The sequence below is a fragment of the Rutilus rutilus genome, assembly GCF_951802725.1.
Source record: "Rutilus rutilus genome assembly, chromosome: 17".
Taxonomy (NCBI): Eukaryota; Metazoa; Chordata; class Actinopteri; order Cypriniformes; family Leuciscidae; genus Rutilus; species Rutilus rutilus.
In genome coordinates this window covers 36,219,648-36,243,095 of record NC_140230.1, presented here as the reverse complement: position 1 = coordinate 36,243,095, position 23,448 = coordinate 36,219,648, and the positions used below count along the sequence as shown (strand labels likewise).

The following is a 23,448-nucleotide window of genomic DNA, read 5'->3' as shown; positions in this document are numbered from 1 at the left end:
TAAAGTCGCAATTGCGAGTTATAAAGTCAGAATTGCGTGTTATAAAGTCGCAATTGCGTGTTATAAAGTCAGAATTGCGTGATATAAAGTCAGAATTGCGTGATATAAAGTCGTAATTGCATGTTATAAAGTCGCAATTGCGAGTTATAAAGTCAGAATTGCGTGTTATAAAGTCGCAATTGCGTGTTATAAAGTCAGAATTGCGTGATATAAAGTCAGAATTGTGAGATACTTTGTCAGAAGTAATTCTGCAATTCAGCAATTCTGAGGACTTTTTTCCTTAGAATTGGAAATTGTTATAATTCGCAACTGTGTTTATATCTCACAATTTAGTCAGAATTACGAGATGTAAACTCGAAATTGCGAGAGAAGAAAGTAAGAATTAAGAGTTTATTTCTCACAATTGAGTTTATATCTCGCAATTCTGACTTTATGTAATGTAAACTTGCAATTGTGAGATAAAAAGTACGCAATATCCTTTAAAATATTTTATTCTGTGGCAGAAACAAGCTTCCATAGTCAAGGTAAAATGAAAGAAAATATTTTACACAACAGATATGCATGCTTATCATTAGTTTAGCAACATGTGAATGCCAAACGCACATTAATTCACAATCTTAAGCATAAAAAACGTGTAACATAACACAGATTAAAATACCACAGGTGTAGGTTGCATCAAAATGTACCTCTGTACAACTTTTATTTTATATTCCAGTAGCCTGTTTCGCTCCTTGTCTCAACAATCAGGTGAAGAATATGAGGTAATGTTTACACATATTGAATCATGGCAATCATTCACTCTGAGTCTGACACTTGTTTTTGTTCCGGCTCATTTGTTGTATTATTAATAACACTCTTTCACTGTAAGTCAAAGAATATATGATTAAGAAGTTGTCAGCTGTTTTCCTCCATCGATATTCTCAACCAATGATCCGTATGTTACATTATTCCTGCGGTTTCCCAATCCCATACATCTGCTGGAGATCAGAGCCCTGCATAAGAGAAACCTGACATGAACTAATGTTTTTATGGTTCACAGACACTTAACATACACTTTACGCCAGTAGACCATTCTCAGTTCGCTGAAGGAAATTACCTCAATGAACTGCTTAATATTCCCGGAGGGAAAACCGTGCTAAAGTGTTATTGTGCAAGACTTTCTTTCTTGTATTGTTTATGTATGTACAGATAGCAGAGATATAATTTAGCAGCTTCTAGGTTTGTCATCACATAATCAGATAAACTAATATATAAAATGTGGGGCTATCTAAACATTAGTTACATGTAGCCAGTTTCGTAGTCTTCCTTGCATCTGCATAAAGTCTTATCTCTCAACTTTTCTGGCCAAGAATTGCCTAAATTTGGGCCTTTCACACTTAATGCGTTTTCCATTCCACTCATAATTTTCCATTGTTTTTCTGTGTAAACACTGGCTAGACGGACATGTTTGACCGCTGCATCTCGCGTCTTTTTGCCGTCTAAAAATGCTGTGCTTTAAAACTTTTAGCTTTTTAAAAACAACGCAACTCACCTAAAGCCCCTAAAGGGAAAAAATATGAGATGGAGGAAAAATGATCTTTCCCTGAGAAACTTTGCGCTTGCAAAACGTTTTGCGTTCCCCTGAGAAACTTTTGTTAGTTAAAACAAGTTTAACTTATTGAAAACGCAACCACTTTTCCTCGTGCACTGACCTGCATCTCACCCTATAGGGTACGTTTACACAGCAATGTACTAAAAACGAAACGTTTTTCCTTTGCAGTTTTTGCATACAGGCGACGACGTTGTCAAAACGATCCCGTTCACACGACACGGATGAAAATGACTAGAAACGTTGTATTCTGCTGCCAGGCCAGTAGATGGCGATGTCACTTGGTAAAGAAACACAATGCACAGACTGAGTGTAACATAGATATCCATATAAAGGCTAGATGTCTTAAGGCAGAGTCACTTCCGGCATCTTACCACAGGGAAGCTGTGAATTAAGGAGAGTGATCAGCACGCACACAAATCCTCTTATCTCGCTGAAATCTTGACGGATTTACAAACGGTTTGGTTTCTTACAAACGTTATTAAAGTGGCTCTAATTCTTTCATATGGAAGTCCATTGTTATAATTATTCATATGTATACAGTATCATAACTACATCTCTGACGTTTATAACAAACCAAACCGTTTGAAAATCGGTAGAAAATTGAGCAAGTTATGGTTATTTAAAAGTACATGCACCATGTTACGAGTGAGCGAGCACCCTGTGGTAAGATGGCCGCCGTGTGCGGACGTCGACCTCCATTGGCCAGCAGCACGCACGAGACATCTAGCCTTTATTATATGATATCTATAAAGTGTAATACCAGAGAATGTCTAATAAGGGGAGAAGTTTCACTCTCAGTACACTTCCGGCTTCTGAACTGGTTGCAGTTCCACTCTGGCTCCACATGAGGGCGCTCACAGGACGAGTGCAGGATGAATGGAGGTCTATGGCGCTATACCCCTCAAAATCCACTGTTCTCAGGGTATCATTTTTTGTCTAGTAATTTGAATGTTGTATTCGAAAGGAGATGCAAAGAAATTACACTTTTTTGCTTTAAAAAGTCTTTTAAAATGTCAATGACGTCACACACATTGTACGACCAGAGATACGGCTTTACGGCAATCCTTCAGTCACTTTGGTGCTTTCGCGCTCTGCACTTTCTTTTCTCTCGAGGCATCGACAACACAGCTGACACAGGTAAACACACACAGCTGACACAGGTAAACACACAACACAGCTGACACAGGTAAACACACACAGCTGACACAGGTAAACACACAACACAGCTGACACAGGTAAATACACGTGCTAGAAGAGTTTTTGTTTTGTTGTTTTAAAAGACCACGCCGAAAATACACACACACACACGATGCCATCAAGCGGTATCTCTGGTCGTAATCAGTCCTTCACTGACCAATCAGCGTTCATTAGCAGAATGCTAGCGTGTTATGGGCAACAACAACTCAACCTGTAAGAAATGGAAAGGACACAAGTACTCGTTCATTCAACTTTCGACCTATAACCCATGTTGAACTTGCAAAACCTACAATCAAATCTGAGATTTCTCAACGGCAATCGGGTGAAAAAGACAAATCTAGCCCCATAGACTCCCATTCATTCTGCACTCATGGGCGATCGCCCCCAGTGGAGCTCTGGTGGAACTACAACCAACATTCGGTACAATAGGACTTAATAGGGAGTGGCCAGGCTCTCCGTAGACGGGCTCTGGTAATACACATGCACATGATGATTTGTAGTTTACACTGAGACGATTTTCAAAAACGTGCACTTTTTAAGCCGTATTATCCAAAGTTTGCCCCTTTCAGGCTCCCAAAACGCAGTTGTCATGTAAATGAACGGCCAAAACACATAAAAAGTTTAAATGCAATTTATTTTATTTTTTTACATCTCTTTTAGGGGCATGTTTATCTGGAAACAAAAATCCCCAATAATAAACTGCCATAGAAAAAGAAAAAAACAAACATCAAAGTAATTTGTAGAAACTTAACTTTGTCATAAAAATCCCAAAGTAAGACGAGCAGAGCCTGAGGGGGGGATTTTGGGTCCGAGGCTCAGACTCGTCTTAAATCTACATGTCAAATCAACAGCCCACGGTGGCGAAGGCATGCTAATGATGCTTAATGATGACGGCTCCACTGCAGATAATAGCTTTCTAGGTTCTGCTGAGGCTGTTGGGGAGTTTAAAAGACCCTGCATTGGTCATGTTGTCCTGAGGGTCCGGAGATTCACTCTGAGCCTGTATTCTGCTCTAATGGCATCAGGGATTCATTTCATTATCGAAAACACCATTACATTCACTTTCTCTGGACAAACAAAAACAGAATCTTCCCTTTCTACCGACTAAACGGTAAATGTGTGCATGGTAGGCGATGCATAAATGCATATATATACACTGTATATATATGCATAATGCATGATGCATAATATGTTGCTTGATGCATAATATGATATATATGCATTTACACATCTATATATATGGAATGACAGTGACCAAAGCCTTACTTTGAAAATCAAATCAAGTTAAACCGCAGACAGCAACATAGTGTCGGCTCAGATCCGGCCCACATCTGGGCCGTGTGGAATACATGTGTACCGGATGTGTACCGGATGTGGGCCGGATCTGGGCCGACACTATGTTGCTGTCTGGGACAAGTCTGATGTCATTATGATTACATTAAACTAGTGATGGGCAATGATTAATCACGAATAATCGCATCCAAAATAAAAGTTTGTGTTTACATATATATGTGTGTGTACTGTGGAATCATTTTGTATATATAAATACACACACATGCATGTATATGTTTAAGAAATGTTGCATGTATTCTGTATATATACATAATTACATACATTATATTATATATAAATAACACATTTTTCTTAAATATATACATGCATGTGTGTGTATAATTATACACAGTACACACACATATACTATGTAAACACACACTTTTATTTTGGATGCGATTAATCGTTGTCCATTAACATTAAACATGTCATATCTGCAGACTTTTTAACACATTTTAACATAAATACATCTAAAATAATCAGCACAGAAAATGAAAAAAGCAAATCAGTGGAGGTCAAACACACTCACATGCATCTGAACGGACCGTGTTCGAATAAAAATGTGACTTGCAATATTATCTCCCGAGGAAAGAGTGAGCGAATGGAAGGAATGCGGGACAGAAAGGAGAGGAGGAAGACCTGGGCTTTGATCAGCGGCCCGTGGCAGAACCCGAATACTGACACGGCTCCACAACTTCTGAGGAATGTGCTTTACATACCTCCCAGTCTCAGCCGGTCCCGAGGAACCACGTCTCCTTCAGCCCTGCAGCTGGACAAACAAGTCAACGAAACATTTGGCTGACATATTTAATAACCTTCATTTATAAAGCCTTGTTTCTTCCAAATAATCCTCTGTGAACCTGTAGAGAACTATTCAACATGACTTGTTCTCCAAATATGCAATACTGCTTTTAAAAGAAATATAATAAATCAAAATGCTGTTTAATTCACCCTTGCAAAAATATATATATATTTTTAAAGGAATAGTGCACCCAAAAATGAATGTTGTCATGATTATTGTAATAAATTGTTATAATCTTGTCATTAAAAATCATCTATTTTCCTATCAAACTGTGCCACATATAAATGTTTCATGTTTTAATGTTAATATTTTACTTCTGAGTTCATGTTCAAAAAAGCTAAAAAAAGAAAAAAGTTTCATGTTTCAATCAAGTTTCTAGTAAAATGAGTGTCTTGTACGATAGAACTTTTTATGCTTTCAGTGGATTTTTTTTTTTTGTAGCGTGAGTTATGCCTCTGAAAACGTGTTCACAAAGATAAATACATCTTTGACATTTCAGAATTATTTACTTTTGTTTTAGATAAATGTCACGAATTAATCAAAATTGAGCCTAAACATATTCTAACGTTTGACAAGAAAAAAAAAGTGTCTAAATTGAATTCATTTTGAACTGTACATCTATTCTTATCATCTCAAATCTAACAAGCTTACTTTAGTGAAATGGTTTGAAAATATCTTTTAGAACTATAATAAATCAAAATGCTGTGTAATTCACCCATGCAAAAAAAAAAGTTTTATATATATATATATATATATATATATATATATATATATATATATATATATATCTTTAGTGTACCCAAAATTTATGTTGATATTAAATCTTTGTCATCCTTGTTCTCCAAATATGCAATACTGCTTTTAAAAGAAATATAATAAATCAAAATGCTGTTTAATTCACCCTTGCAAAATATATATAGGCCTATATATATATCTTTAAAGGAATAGTGCACCCAAAAATTAATGTTGCCATAATTATTGTAATAAATTGTTTTAATGTTGTCATTTAAAAACAGCTCTTTTCCTATCAAACTGTGCCAAATATAAATGCTTTTGGCAACATTTGTTGTTAAATCATGTTTGAATCAAGTTTCTAGTGTAAATTCTGTCTTCTACTATAGAACTTCTCATGCTTTCAGTGACTTTCTTGACCCCAGAGTGAGTTATGCCACTGAAAACATTCACAAAGATTCAATTTCATATACTGACACCTTTGAAATTTCAGAATTCCTTTCTTTTCTTTTAGATAAATATCTAAATTCCGTCTAACTAGGTCTAAATTGTATTCATATTGAACAGTACATATATTTTTTGTCATCTCAAATCTAACAAACGTAGGCTACTTTAGTGAAATGGTCTGAACGTATCTTTGTTTAAAACACATTGTTGCAGTGATATGTAGCTGCTGCTTTAAGATACATCGGCTGTGGTCATGAACGGGTTACAGGAGCGTCGGCTCGACCGGAAATGACGCGAGCCAATCACAGCGCGCGGTGCGTGATGGAGGCGCGCGACGTCATCAGGAGTCTTGAGGGGATTGGAATGCTACATTGTAACAATCGCAACTGGACGCTTCGGATTAAAGCGCTGGAATGTTACATTGTATCATCGGCTTCGGAGAAAGGGCTTTGAATGAGTGTAACACGGAATAGAACAACGCGTTTGTGATGTTTCCAAAACAGCAACGGCTCGATTCCAGAGGAGGATTTATTTTAGCCGTGAAATATGTGAGAACACACGGATTTGTGGGGATTTATCCGGCCGGGAAGTTTGTGACAGGATCTTTCTGACCCACACACACACACACACATCACGTGAGATCCATCACTGGGGAACTTCTCTGATTCCCTGAGCCTGGATTTCAAGAACACGTCTCTGAAAGTACTTTCTGATGATTCTCGTTGATCCAGAGCAGGTCAGGTGTCATCGGACAGTAGTTTAGATGCTGTCTAATGCGAACCAGGCACTGGAAAGGAGAGAGGTAGATCCATAAAAAAGGGGGTTCAGGTTAAGTCGCCCACATGCTCTGGATTTGGGATCGGAATCATAAGGTGGAAGTCGAGAGCGTCAAATCCCTGCAGGTCTGTGGAAGAAGATGCTGTCCAGCAAGAGTTAAAACCTCCAGATTCATCAGCAAACCGCTCCATCTGGATCTAAGGACACATGCAGGCCAAAAAACGCTATTTAATTCTGTCCTCTGCAGGTGTGTGTCTCATTCTCCTCTTCTACCTGCAGGGACCGTCTTCCAGAAGGAGTCCAAATCAAGGGAATGATCCTCATCCACGCTGGCCCCCCTTCTCAGATCCGCTCCGAGCTTTTATTCCCTGGGATCAGACCCAAACCGAAGACTACAATGTCCGAACTTCTCCGAGACACAGAAGAGATGACAACTCTGGATCTTACAAGTGCAGAATGGACTCGTGCTTCGACTTCTCCTTGTGCAAGAAGAACAACGGCTTCAAAGTCTACGTCTACCCTCAACAGAAAGGCGAGAAGATGTCGGAAAGCTACCAGAACATCTTGTCCTCCATCGAAGGGTCCAGGTTCTTCACTTCGGACCCGGGACAGGCTTGTCTCTTCGTTCTGAACCTCGACACCCTGGACCGAGACCAGCTTTCTCCTCAGTACGTTCACAACCTCAAAACCAAGATCCAGAACCTGAACCTGTGGAATAACGGGCGTAACCACCTGATCTTTAACCTGTACTCGGGCACATGGCCGGATTACACGGAGGATTTGGGGTTTGACATCGGACACGCCATGTTGGCCAAAGCCAGCATCAGCACCGAGAACTTCAGACCCAGATTTGACATCTCAATCCCGTTGTTCTCCAAAGATCATCCTCGGACCGGAGGAGAACGAGGGTATTTAAAGTACAACACCATCCCTCCTTTTAGGAAGTACATGCTGGTTTTTAAAGGCAAGCGCTATCTGACTGGGATTGGATCTGACACCAGGAATGCGCTTTATCACGTCCATAATGCTGAAGATGTGGTTCTCCTCACCACATGCAAACATGGCAAAGACTGGCAGAAACACAAAGACGCTCGCTGCGACAAGGACAATGCTGAATATGACAGGTAAGATTTCTAATGGCTTTATACTAATGCATCCTTATTAATATGCTAGTGGATCATGTACAGTGGCCCCAAAAAGCATGTGCTAATGCAAAATGAATGTGTTAATGCCACTGCAATAGATATCAAATATTAAAGCAAGTGTGTTTTATGGTAAATTAAAGATTTTTGCATTTTTAAAGCAATTTTGTTTTTTTAGATTTGGATAAAACAATAGATGCACTGGTAACACTTTACAATAATCTCCCATTAGTTAATGTTAGTTAATGAAGTGACACTCTAATGCATCCTTATTATATTATGCTAAACAGTAGATCATGTACAGTGGCCCCAACAAGTATTTGCACATGCAAAATATGTTAATGTCATTGTAATAGATATCAAATATTAAAGCAAGTGTGTTTTATGGTAAATTAAAGATTTTTTGCATTTTTAAAGCAATTTTGTTTTTTTAGATTTGGATAAAACAATAAATGCACTGGTAACACTTTACAATAAGCTCCCATTAGTTAATGTTAGTTAATGAAGTGACACTTTATAACAGTTCTAACTAATGCATCCTTATTATATTATGCTAAACAGTAGATCATGTACAGTGGCCCCAACAAGTATTTGCACATGCAAAATATGTTAATGTCATTGCAATAGACAACAATATCAAAACAAGTGTCATTTATGTTAAATTAAAGATTTTTGCATTTTTTTTAATAAGCTCCCTTTAGTTATTGCACTAACATTAACAATGAGCAATACATTAGTTACAGTATTCTTTGTTAATATTAGTTAATAAAATACAACTGTTCATTGTCAGTTCATGTTAACTCGGGTCTATTAACTAATATTAACAGATACTAACTTTTAATATTTAATGTATTAGTAAATGTTGAAATTAACAAATGTTCAAAGGGAAGACAAAAAGATTTTGAACACTTAAAAATGTGTTATAATAGCAAAATATTAAGAGCTAACTTCACTTTTCTGATGTGTTTGCATTGACTTTAAAGCAACTGTTGTGGAAAAGTATATTTTAACTAATAATCTGAACTAAATGTGTTATTTTAATGAACATTAGTTATTATAATGTGTTACCAAAAACATATTTGCTGTCATTCTGCTGGGAAAGACACTGAACGTCGTTGTATCTTGAAATGCTACTACAGTTTTGCATCATTCATGTTGTTTCTAATGATCATCAAAAACTATTTTTCTAATGCAGTGATTTTTTTTAAACCCTAAGCTGATGCTTATCATTATAACATATCATTTCAAATTGAAGTGCACATGAAATGGCTTTAATGCATTAAGATGTGCAGCTCGTAGGAAGCAAAAGCTTTCAATGTGCATGACATATATAATAACCCTGAATATCTCTAGCACACATGCTATCAGGATATATTCGTCAGTGCAGACACTAGCCTTCAGAAGCTTGGTGTCGGCATGGTTTCATGGCTCAACATGGCTGGGTTTCTTGATAAAAATACAGTAAAATTATGAAATATTATTACAATGTAAATCAGCTGTTTTCTATGTGAATATACAGTAAAGTGTAATTTATTCCTGTGATCAAAGATGAATTTTCAGCATCATTACTCCAGTCTTCTATGAAAACTTGTTTCCGCCACAGAATAAAAAATAAAAAAGGTAATTGCAACTTTTTATCTCACAATTTTGTCTTTATTTCTCAGAATTGCATGTTTATATCTCGCAACTCTGACTTTATAACACGCAATTGGGAGATATAGTCAGAATTGCATGATGTAAAGTTGCAGTTCTGAGGAAAAAAGTCAGCCATTTATTCCTTATTCCTGGACTTTATAACTTACAATTGCGTGTTTATATCTCTGGCAATTCGGAGAAATGATTCAGAGAGTTAAACTCGCAATTGCATGTTATAAAGTCAGAATTGCGACTATTGCGAGATAAAAAGTCGCAATTATCTTTTAAAATGTTTTAATCTGTGCTATTAAGCTTCCACAGTCTTCACACACTGCTTCAGAAATCATCCTGAAATGCTGATTTGCTGCAAATATTTTAAATATTTCACTGATTTTCTGTATTTTTGATCAAATAAATGCAGCCTTGGAAAAACAATCTTTCCTACTTTTTAACAGTAGTGTATTTTTGTTCAGAATTAGGATTGTTCTGCAATCTCCTTCCTCAGTTGTTGTTATGGCAGGTGTTAAGAAGTCAAACTCTTGCGTCCGCTTTACTCTGCCTTTAGCGCTGTTGATCACACCGTGATCTCCGTGTGTGTGTGTGTGTGTTGTGTGTGTCCCGGTTCCCTGCTGTGTGTTTTGTCCCGGTGAGACGGGGACGGGCGGCTCTGAAGGATTAGTGGGAACAATGTTCACTGGTGCCAGTGGGGGAAAGCAGCTCTCTCTCTGTTTAAACAGCCGTTCCCAGACCCCACCAATGCCTGTGTCCCGAACGACCCCTCGCGACCCCTCGTGACCCCTCGCGACCTCACTGTCATCCCGCCCATCGACGGGCTGTTCTGGGTGACTAAGAGGAGATGCTCATGCCACTCACACAGTTCATAACCCTACAGAAACACAGCTGTGTTCTCACTGAGATGTGCATCTATAATTATATACTACTGGCATACACATAATAATGCATATACAGTCAAACCAATATTTATTCAGACACCTTCAACATTATCACAGTTTATTCGCTATACTTTAGAAAATGGTAGTTAAATATGAGCAGAACTCAGTTGATATTTGACTGGTTTTGTCCGTCCTTCTGTTAGACTGTCTCACACATGAATTATGTTGAATATCTGTCAGCTGTTAAATTTAACTACACAATTAGATAATACCAGTTTAGCTCAACCAATCACCAAGCAATGCTTCATTGTGTTCAGTCTGTGTGTAAAAAGAGCATTAGCAATTAAAGAAAACACACTTCAGCAGAACATGATCAGCTCAAAGTGTCCCAATCATTTTTGGTCCTAAATCTTTATACATTTTACTGGTATGAAGAATTTTTGGGTATAATATGTCACAGTTTACTTTATTTTCATATCCCCATTTACATAAATGATCTATAGTATCCTGCACACACTAGTAAAAAAATATCCAAAATTATATCTGGTGTCTGAATCATTTTTGGTTTGACTGTATAATTTTTTATGTCAAATGAACATTTATTTTTTGCAATATTTAATCAAAATTGTTTGATTTTTGGAATTGATGTGCCTAAACTTTCGTTAATTAATCAACAAATGCCATGATTATCGGCATCTCAAATTGGCTGAAAGATTGGCTGATTAATCAACCTATGAATGTTTGAAAACCAAATATTTGTATGATGGTCAAATTTCCGTTGTAACTTTTTGAAGATCTTCTTTAAAGTCCAGAAGCTTCCGGTGTCTTTCGCTTCCAGTTATTTGTAGCTGTTCAAAAACAACCCGTTATGCTGTTTGATATTGCAAACTGGTATTTCTTACCACATTAAATTAATGTATTTTCGTAATTGAACGCACTGGTTTGGTGCGCAAAGAGTCAAACACCAGCATCCGAACGCAAGAGAACACGACAGCGTTTACTGTGTTTCGTCTGACGCTCTGAGACACACTCGTTTATGATGGAGGGAAAAAGAGCCTGAATGCAGAAACTTAAGATTATTACTGATATTTTGCACCAGTTTCCCAGGAAGTGACGATTTTGACTCTTGAAGTAAAGGGAACGAAACTCTGTTTTATTTGCAAATGTTTTATGCCATATTCAAATGTGCACCACATTTGAATATGGCATAAAACATTTGCAAATGTAAATAAGTAAGTGTGGATGGCAACAGCTCATTGCTGTAAAGCTTATTGCTTATAAAGTCTTAGTAAGTAGTTGTCTTTACAGTCCATGCTGTATTACAGTTGCAGCTTAAGCAAACCTGTTACACAGATTTTATATTGATATTTATATTATATTGATCAAATCTGTGTAACAGGTTTGCTTTTTTCAGCAGTTTGCAATGACTTCAAGAGTCCGTTTCAGGATTACCCACATGTGTTTTGATTTTGTGTGCTAGAGCAGTAGTCGAAGCTTTTCTAGTCTTTCCATATTTAAGTGTTTAACCTAGAACTGTAATTCAGAGTTTTTTTTATGCAGAGGGAACCATTTGCAAATGCTGATCATGTCAGCTTTACTCAAGTTACTCCTATAGCTTTGCTTTCAGAATTTGAGCCATGTGTGAAATCCAGCTGTACTAGTTTAAAACTATAGTTGTGTCCCAAATGACGCACTATACACGCTATGTACTCAACCATGTACAATGTAAAAAACAGTTGCTGACTTCATAGCTGCCAACCAACTTTTGAGTTTAGCTTGGAGTGAGATTTATGGTGTGGGTGGGTGTGTGTGTGTGTGTGTGTGTGTGTGTGTGTGTGGGGGTGGGGGTTATTGTCATAAGTGTATTGTGATTGTCAAAACATTTTAGTAACTAAACTGAATTTTATTAGGTTTAGTGACGACATGTTACAATGTTTACATGGTACAATTTCTGGTAAGCTACGTTTTTTTTATCATTGCTTGACACAAATTTCACGATTTTCAATTAAATTACATTTTTGTGATTTGATTTAATATTGACTCATTTGGATAAAGATTAGGTACACGAGATAGGCGTTAATTTTTCTCAAGAAAAAAAAAATAACTCACCTAATGCTGTAAACATATAGAGCCCTATCAGCTGGCAGTATTATTTAAGGTTAAAAATAACTAACTGCTAGCCCATATTATGGTCATTAAATGTCTTTCCTGAGGTAAATGTTATGTGATAATTGTTCTCCCTGTTTTATTGACCCTTTCCGCGGATTAAAAACACTGATTGATCGATATCATGTATGAGGAATATACATTTCGGTAAGTTGTACTGTATCTTTCAACAGTGTTCGTGTTTATTTACTGTTAGCTAGTAGAGATCGGGTCACGTGCCGCTAGGGATCTGTCACATCACATTTACAAGCGCCAAAACGGTATTTATTGTTTGAATTTCGTAATAAAATTGACAGAATATGAGAGCTGAGATATTTTTTTAAATATAATAAGTAAATCATTTCATCTTAAATTACATTAAACTGACTTAAAAAATGTGAAGTGTAGTGAATTAATTTTATATGGTTATTTTGTTATTCAACATCACCAATATTCCACACTTTAGTGTTTTCAGTTAATTAATTGCATCATCAGGTTATTTAAAGTGTTCTTATTATTCCATTTGGGAATTTTCAGTGTGAAAACACTTCTCATTTTATTAATGCCAGAACAGTGCACAAGTACATGGGACGCACCTTATAATAAATTGTGTTATTAAGAAAGCTAATATTCATATGGACCAAATTCACTTTGAGTTGAAATGTAGTGCTTCTGTTGACATCCTGAGGCGCACCGTCTCAAACATTTAAAACGAAATTTTATGGACCATTTCTCTTGAAGTGCCGAATGACAAGTTTGAAAAATGCATGGCGTATTTCCATTGGAGGCGGATGTTCATTTCCCGCTGTAGCCATAGGCCTTCTCTCTGCGAGGACGGATGCTGGAGTTGTTCAACATGACCGTTCTTGTGAATGTGAAATGCTGACGGCCGTGGCGCTGAATAATTGATCAGATGTGTTTTATTCATGTTATGAATATTTTTTTTTTTTCTCCACTTGAAAATGTCTGAATCTTCATGAATTATTTATGAGCGCACAAAGTCATCTGCATCATTCCAGTCCGGCATTCAGACTTGCTCATGAAGGATTAAGGAACAAAATGATTAGCTTGAAACTGACCAAACTCAACTGCAGGGAAATAACTGATTTTGAAGGTATTTTTTCATGCAATTAATGGTGCATGTGAGTCTTTAAAGTCCCTCTATTGTGCCTTTTTGAAAATTAACTTTCATGCAATGTGTAATATAGCTGTTTGATAATGTAAAAGAGCAAAGTGCACGACAAATACTTTTTGTCTTCTAAAAGAAAGGATCGATTCTGAAGTGCAGAAACAAGTCATGCATCTGTTTTATAATGTACTTAGAAAAGCCCAGCCAAGGACAGGAGTTGAAAATTAGCATTAGCTATAAACTCTATAAGTTGCAGGATTTATATTGTAACTATGTTTGACTGCATTGTCCCTGTTAAATAAATAAACAAATAAATAAAACAATAAAAACCTAGGTAAGAAATGTAACAAATTTGCATAATGCTAGCAACTTCTACTTTGCCCCGCCCTCAAACACTGTAGTTGTAGTGGTTCGTGTTGTCGACATGTTGAAAAGACGCTGGTTTTCTGTGTATTTTCACGCACTTTATAAGGAACTCTCGCTGGAATACATTAAAACCGACGCCATTGTTCATATCACTGTGTGTCAAGCGATGAGGAAGAGCAGAGATTCAGATATGATAATGTGCTTTTCATTTTTGACAAGTGCTGTAAGTGGTCGACCAATCACAGCAGACTTGGCCGTCTGACCAATCAGAGCAGAGCAGCTCTCAGAGAGGCGGAGTTTAGAGAGACTGAATCTTCAAACGAACCGTTTCAGACTCTGAGAAATGAGGAGATGTGCACTGTATATTTTGAGAAAATGAAAGTGTTTTTGACCTTGGATGCATGTAAACCTTTGGCAGGAAACTCCAAAACATCATTAGGAATCTTTAAGATGGCATAATAAGGCAGCGTTAGATTGCGTGCAACTCTCAAGATCATGATTAAACATTTGCAGAATCAATTGTTGCACTTGGAATGTTTTTACACAAAAATCTCAATCAATGCATTTAAAATGCAATGTCTGTGAGCTTTCTGGAGGTTATGAGATCAGTAGTGCTGCTGCTCTACAGAAACGGGGAAGAATGACTAGAAAGAGTTGACTTTGAGTGTTTCCACAGATTTAAAGAGCAAAGCACACTAAATAAATACTTGATGAAGTGTCTGTATTGTGTCTGTTGGTTGTCTCAATCAGGTTGTCTCGATCAGGCTGTCTGCTCTTTGCAAAGGAACTTGGACACTGGTTGATGACAATGCCAGTTAGGTTACATAACCTTGGATTTACTCTGTTGCCCTGATAACACGGCTAATCATCTTAAACGAATCCCAATCCTTTATTAGGCTGCTTCTTAATTGAGGAAGTGGCTTAAATGCTGTCATTGACAAAAGAAAATGACCAAGCCAGATAGCTGATGTTCAGATGCATGCAGATTTTCGTTGTGATTAAAAGGGTCATGACATGCAAAATCAAATTTGACTGCATCTTAAAACATCTTGTAAGTTTCAGAGCTTAAAACGTCCTCCTCATTATAAAAAAAGCGTTTATTTAGTAAAGCTCCAAAAACAGCTTGTTTTGATATTGCGGGATCTGTGACGTCACACCATCAAATGCATTTGCATATGCCTGCCTCCAGAGCAAGACATCGACCAATGTTGATCCATCATCGCACCATAGGCCACGCCCACTGGTGTCACTGACCAGCCTTAAAGGAGCCGCGCCTTAAAAATGTATAATTTCTGACAAAGGCTCAGAATGAAGATTGAAAATAATAATTTTCCCACATATATATTTGTGTGTGTGTGTGTGTGCAAAAAAAACGTAATTATAAGTTATGACCCCTTTCAAATCTGTCTGGTGCGACTGATTTGGTCCTTCTGCTTTTAAATTAATTAAAAAAATATTTTGTGTGCATTTGTTTTTGTTAAATCAGCAAGATATTTGTTTGTTGGACAAACTTCCCTATCCCAGACCAAACCCCTAATGAACATGGCTGGAATATGAAAGCTTATCAAATGCAAGAACCAATCAAACAGTGATTTGTAATGGTTGTCCGTGTTCAGCATTTAGCTCCTGCAAATCAAACGCAGTGCGTACAGAATCCCACCGGACAGTGCCGTCTGTGGTTAAATAAGGTGGAAGTAATCCTCCCCCCATTTTCCACTGCCTATTATGTGGAAAATCCCGCCTTTATCCGTCACTAATAACAAGGAAGTCGTGATTGTCTCGATTCAGCGACTGAAAACACCAGGCGTGCAAAACGTCACGAGTCTGTTCCCGACGGCGTGGACAAAACTTTGATTATCTGTATTTAGACTTTCGTATCACTGAACAAAAATGACAGTTGTGAGCTTTGTTGTTATTATTTTTTATTGAAGATTTTTGCTCACAATTCATGTGATGATGCTTCTGTTGTGATCAGTTGATTCACAATAATCTTGATTGTCAAGAAGACTCAAAACATTTAATGCAAAAAAAAAAAAACTGTAAAAATGTGTATTAAGTTAAAATTAAATGTACTTATTTTATGAAATTTATTAAATCATATTAAAAATACATTTAATACAATTTGTATTAATTCCTAAATAAATACATATTTTATTCAATTTGATTGATTGATTGATTGATTTGACAAGAAAAATTTCCAGGAAATAAATTATGAAATCATTGCAATATTAAGATAAATAAATAACCTTTTCTTAGTTTACTCAATAATTTTTTTAATTTAATAAATTTTTAATAATCTTGATTGTCAAGAAGACTCAAAACATTTAATGCAAAAAAAAAAGTGTATTACCGGTAAGTAAAGTTAAAATTAAATGTACTTATTTTATGAAATTTATTAAATCATATTAAAAACACATTTAATACAATTTGTATTAATTCCTAAATAAATACATATTTTATAGTGTTTTGATTGATTGATTTGATTTGATTTGATTTGATTTGATTGATTGATTTGACGAGAAAGATTTCCAGGAAATAAATAATGAAATCATTGCAATATTAAGATCAATAAATAATCTTACTCAATAATTTTTCGAGTTTATGACCTTTAAATACATCTATATATATAAACATTACATTTTGTCTGATATTTCTGACATATCATTTGACTTTTATGTAATTTGTCAGAATATATCATCTTTGATTTCCCTCAGGCTCCTCTGTTTGCCTTCTCCCAGGAGATTTCGCCCGTATTATTTTGTCAGCTGTAAAGCAAGCACTAATTTGAAGGCTCTTGTCTGGCTTGTGTAATGCAGATTTGACGGCGTTCTCCCGTGCGAGCTGCTGTAATTATGTACTCGGGCTCTGCAGAAGCTTTAATAAGACACACACTTCAGCAGACAGCGGACTATTCACAAATCAATGGCTTCTCCACTCCTCTGCTCAATTACCGACCAGTTTCTCACGAGCTTTCGAGATCCTAATATACTGGGATATGAAAACATTTTGGAGAGAGCGATAATAATGACAAAATATTCCCCGTTATTAATCAAAGCCCTGTTGATAAGGACGTTGCCAAGCCTCTTTAAGGGCTCATATCTGCGTGTCACGACTATAAACTTCTCAAATCAGGCTCGATAAGTCGAGAGCATTGTTTGGCTCATTGTAGTTTCCCAGGCTCTCGTCTTTTAGTTTTTGCTGGCAGTCATGAGCATGAGCGGATGTTCTTGTGTTTAGAAATGTTTTATCAGTTAGTCATTGGTTCAGTTTCTCATTCTCTCTGAGACAAAAAGCTGATCTTGTCTTCTTGGGAGGTCTTTAATTAATGCGCAGAATAAAGGAGCGGGGCCTGGTTGAGTTAGTTAGTAGTGTGTTAAACTGGTGGTTATGGTAAGGGGCGGGACATTTCCCAAACACACTCGAAGCGCTCGACCAATCACAACACACTGCTCCAGCCGACCAATCAGAGCACAGTGTGCTTTTCAGAAGGAGGGGCTTCATAGAGACAGGAACTAAACAGAGCGTTACTGACAGACTGGGAAGAGAAGAGCCGCAACAATGGAGAATATGAGGAGAATATGGTGTTTTTTGAACATTTATCTATTCTAGTAGAGTCCAAAATCAAGACGTTGTAAAAGAGCATAATAGGCCCACTGAAGTGCCTTGGAAAGCGCAGCTTTGTTTGATGCGTTTATGTAATTTCCACTGAAACAGGAAGCTAAGGCGGGACATATCAAATGGCTCCTCCCGCTTTTCAAATAGCCAATAGCGTTTAGTTTCCCTCACAGACTGACAGCACCATGGAAGCGAATCCGAGCGCTGATGATACGCTGGATTCAGTAGTAGAGGTGAATTAATTCTAGCCGTTTCATTCTTAACCAACGTACAGCTGAGAAACGGAATAAAACTCGAGGGTTTGAGCAACCGAACACACATCTCTGACCCATATTGCTCCGTGTGTGGTCGCTTTGGTCAGGTGGTGTTTATAGCATAGGGGGTGGAGCTTCAGATTCTAGAGAGCATTTGATTGGACAGAAGATGTGATGAGAAGCTGAAGTCCGCGGTGATGTCATAAACATCCATGATCCATTTTAGCGGAAGTGAGAGACTGAGTTTTGAATGCTTATATCTCCTAAATGTGAATTTTGTCATTGTTTTGGAACAAACCAGCTTATTCATAACCCAAAGTCTAACATATTCATACTAAAAGCTAAAAAAAAAAAATATTTTTTTTTTAATTTCAGGGGTCCTCTAGTGAAAGATGTACAGATGATGTACAAAAATTTTTTAAAAAAAAATAAACCAGTGTAACTGTAAACCACCCACAACACCCGAAAATCATATGAGTTTTGCATGGACAAACTAAATGGGTCCGAAAATCCAGTTTGATTTGTTTCTATTTCGGTTGCAGAAGTTTTTCTTTTAAGGACTCACGGGTTTATGTGTTCGTCTCCGGTCTCTGTTAACTGTGGTGGCGTTACACGGTAACATGAACGTAGTGTTCACAGGCTGATGTGTCCTGGGTCGAGCGCTCAGCTAATGTGTCAGTCGGATGTAGTGATAGTTTAGACTGTCTCACACCATGTATCTGGAAACCAGATGGGGAAGAGCCATTCAGATGTGTGGGAAAACACGCCGGGACACCGAATCTCCTTCCCAGAACAGACATGAACTGGACAACTGATATTCTGATGGGCATTTTGATTTGAATCCTGCAAAAAAAAAAAAAAATATTTGGGATGTTGTACAATGTTTTTGCATTTCCTCTGAGATAAACACAGCTAAAATGTGCAGTTAAGGTGTTCTGATAGGGCTGTGAAACCATTAATCACATCCAAAAATAAAAGTTTGTGTTTACATAATATATGCATTTGTGTACTGCGAATAATTAATTTGTCTGTATAAATACACACACATATGCATGTATATATTTAAGAAAAGTTTATTTATATATAAAATATTTATATTTTTTATATTATATAATATATATATATATATATATATATATACAGTGTATACATGCAAATATTTCTTAAATATATACATGCATATGTGTGAATTTATATGTATATGTATGTTAAATATGTATATATTTAAGAAAAATTACTTTATATATAAAATATTTATATTTATTATATTATATATATACAGTGTATACATGCAAATATTTCGTAAATATATACATGCATATGTGTGTATTTTTTACATACAAATTAATTATACACAGTACACACACATGCATATATTATGTAAACACAAACTTTTATTTTAGATGCGATTAATCGTTTCACAGGCCTAATTTTGAGTAGCTTTATATTATGAACAGATTTAGGCTTTTATTCACTTACAAATATTGATCAGCGCACATAAACTGAAGTTCAGCCGTACTTGATGAGAGCAAACCTCAGTGGTTCTTACAGAAGCTCAAACGTTTTGTTCAAATCACACAAGAATGAGCAATAGTGGTTATTCTTGCCTTCACAAACTACTCTAATGATCTTTGTTGCCTCTCTCTCGTTTGTAATCAGCTGTTTTTACTGGGAACGTTCTTTCCCCATCCACAGAGTTATGTGTTAAACTAACAGACTAACTCTATAAACGGCTGGTTGTATCAGTGTTGGTATAAAGTAAATGTTATCTGACAACATTCGGCCGGCAGAGCAGAATGATAATGACGTGCCAGAGTCAGTCAAACCCAAAGTCAGCTGATGCTGGCGCAGAGTGAATGTTTATTGTGTTTTATATGACGTGTACAGATGTTATCCTGCACCGAGAATCGCCCTTTGCTCTGATAATAAACCTGAAACTTTAATCCGTTTCAAGAGAAAGAGAATTGAAGAAAACCTAAGCAAGTTAAGGATAGCTTGACGTTAAAATATGACTTTTGCTGTTGAAATCGATTGCAAAAATGACTCAAAGGCTGCATTTCTCAAATTTTGCAATCATGAATATGAAACTTAAGTTTGATTAATTTATGTGAATTAGTTCAATCTGTCCATTGCAGTGAAACTCTTGATTCAGTGAATCATTGATTATTAATCTTTTTTTAGCCAAACTTGTATTGCTCAGTCATATTAACCCAACAATAGGCTTAATTCTTTGAACATGGCAACATATAATGAATCACAAACGACAGTAATCAATTAAATTCACGTTTATAATAATAACACACATCATTTCAAAGCAGCTTTACAGAAAGTGCATGGGTCCACAATACAATTTACAGTGATCTGTTATCAGAGGAAACTGTCTAAGTTATGCATTTCAGAAATGCTTAATCAAATGTCTTGTCCTGTACAGTTACTATGTGTTTGAGTGAACGTGTTGGCTTGCAGCTCAGCCAGAGACGTGGATTAAACCTGTCTATAAATACATCTCGCTGCTCGACGTCAGGCTGTCCTCATCATACGACTAGCATGTGTTTTTCCCGTCTCTCGTTTGGCAGCGCTGCTTTATTAGAAGCGTGACGTGAGCTTTCGGTTTTACGGTGAGCATTTGATCCCTTCTGGCCGCGGCTGGTCGAGTTCAGGGGTTTCATGCCAGATTTACACTGATACGGTTTGTACTATAGCGTAAAACACTACATAGGGAGCATAAATGAGCATCATCCCTGTTTTCAGTTGATGTTTCTCCAGAACACTCATGTTGGGTTGCTCTTGCTAAAGGGTTGTTATTGATAAAGTTTCCCTATTATGCTATTTTAAAGGTTCCTAGTTTTGTTTTGTAGTCTCCTACAACAGGTTTACATGTGTCAAAGGTCAAAAACACTTTAATTTTCCTCATAATATATACACTGTAAAAAATGCTGGGTTGTTTCAACCCATGTTTGGGTCATATATGGACAAACCCAACTGTTGGATTTAAAATTTCACTAAAAAATGTAAACCAAACGTTGGGTTTGTCCATATTTGACCCAAAAATGGGTTGAAACAACCCAGCATTTTGTACAATGCACATCATCTAATTTCTCAAAGAGTAAAAGATTCAGTCTCTCTAAGCCCCTCCTTTCCGAGAGCTTGCTCTGCTCTGATTGGCCAGATGGCCTAGTCTGAGTTGTGATTGGTCTACAGCTGCACTGTTTGAGGGCAGGGCATAATGGTCGCTGTTTGCAGGCAGCCAAATTATGAAAACCATAGACTGGCATTATGCAAATTTATTACATTGCAATATAGGTTTGTAACGGGAAGACTCCTTTCAGCAGTTCATAATCAATTCTTTCTTTTAGGAGACAATAACTTTATTTGTCGTGCACTTTGATCTTTAAAACGTTGCAGACCTTTTACATTCACAGACAGCTTTATTACAAACTACATGAAAGATAATATTTGAAGAAGCATAATGGGGCATTTTAACTAAACCTTAATCTATTAAAAACATTTATGTTAATTTAAATAAAGCTGAGATAAAATAAAATATAAGTATTAGTTAAAAACAAAAAATGACAAAAGCACATAACGAAATGACAAAACAATTAAAAATATATAAATAAAACTAAAATAACATTGGTAATTTTTCCAGTACAAATATCTAAACATTCTTAAAAATCAAGATACATTTACATTATTGGATTAAACTGGAAATAAATGGAAACTAAACCTGAAATAAAATCAATTTTAAAGGACAAAAGCACTTAACGAAATTACTGAAAATTAAATAAAAATGAACAAGAAAACTAAAAGCCATAAATAAAACTAAAATCACATTGGGATGCACAGATTCATACAGCTTTTATGTTTATTTAGCAGATTAACATTCACTTTGTAGAAGTAGTTTGGTTTTTGGAAACCCAAAGATTAATTAATTTTAAACCTGTCATACCTTGAAGATGAATTTTTACCTAATTTAACCCATAAGAGTTAGTTTTGCTGGTAGAAATGAATGTATTACGGTTGATGCAGTGATGCTAAATACTATTTTTTGATTTGAATAAAGTTAATTTCGATGTTATGTCAGTGTTCAGTGATTCGTGCTCATTATGCGTGTGTGCCGAGTGTCTCTTGTCTGTAGATCCTGGAAACATTTAAACTTTGACCCTTCACCTGTTTCCTGATAGTTGTGATGTTTGCTCTGGATTGTGTGTGATGTGGTCAGAGCCTCGGTTTACGAAGGGTTCTTCTGGGGTTTGAGCTTTTGAAGGGGAATATTAGTCAACATGTTTAATTACAGACCATACAGATGTTTCCCAATAAAACACATTTTTCCACGGCACATTAAATGTTCCAGCTTCCCACACGGCCTCTCTGCTTCTGTGATCAACATTTGGCTGCAATGTGTGCCGTTGACGAACGAAGACTTATAACTAATAAATCTCTGTTTTTAGCATGGGAACAAATAGAGTTTGCTGATGCAAACATTGCAATGTATTATGGGACAATTTGGGCTAATTAAAAATAGTCTTGTAGACTTATTTAGAAAAGCTTTACTAGTGTTTGTGGAATAATGTCAGTTGTACAGAATCTAATAGTGACCTAGTTTTGTTTTCTTCCCAGTTAAAGTAAGACTTTTAATGGAAGTAAACTGTGTCATCATTGTAGACTGTATTTTGTTTTGCATGAATTATTCAGGAAAACTCATTTATTATTTGAGCTGCAAAGTTGTCTAAATAGTTCTTTTGATGTGGGACTACTTTACTAGGTTAATGAGTTTTTGTTTATGCATTACTGCATTGAATTGATATTACTTTCCACATGCAAGCGATTTTATCACACTAGTTTACACTTCTACCATTCAAAGTTTTGGGGCCAATTAGATGCCTGAAATACAGTGACATCGTGAATAATTTATTCCTGTGATCAAAGCTGAATTTCCAGCATCATTACTCCAGTCTTCAGTGTCACATGATCCTTCAGAAATCAGAAGTGCTCCTGAAGTTGCTGAAAACCGAGGTGTGTTTTCCCAGATGCAGATTAATAGCCGTATTTCTGGCTGAGGGAGAGAGACTGTGGGAGTGAACAGATGTTCTCGTGTCTCCTGAGCAACGGAACAAGGCAAGGTTAAAAGGCTTGGAAAGCAGGACGGGTCTTACAGACGTTTTCCGATGTTTTTTAAACAGTTGTGCTTCACATACTAAACGCTTTTTTCTCGAGTCGAATGTTTCCTTTTTCAGTCCATTAACATATTACCGCCTATGTTTACATCATGCAGATTCAATATTTAGCAACTTTGGTGAGAACGTTGCAACTCATTCTGGACAGCCAATCATAGTCATAGCAAAACCAGCTGGTAAAATACTCAATGCAAGTATGCAGATGCAAACTCTT

General features: G+C 36.5%; 1 protein-coding gene across 1 annotated transcript in view; it reads left to right on the top strand.

Moving 5' to 3' along the window:
- Nucleotides 1-6,405: 6,405 nt before the first annotated feature.
- ext1a (exostosin glycosyltransferase 1a) overlaps nucleotides 6,406-23,448 on the top strand; it is a 65,307-nt gene continuing 48,264 nt past the window's right edge. The window contains exon 1 of the mRNA XM_084385492.1: nucleotides 6,406-8,002. Coding sequence (XP_084241618.1) covers nucleotides 7,086-8,002 — 917 coding nt within the window. The 5' untranslated portion in view covers nucleotides 6,406-7,085. The remainder of the gene's footprint in view (nucleotides 8,003-23,448) is intronic.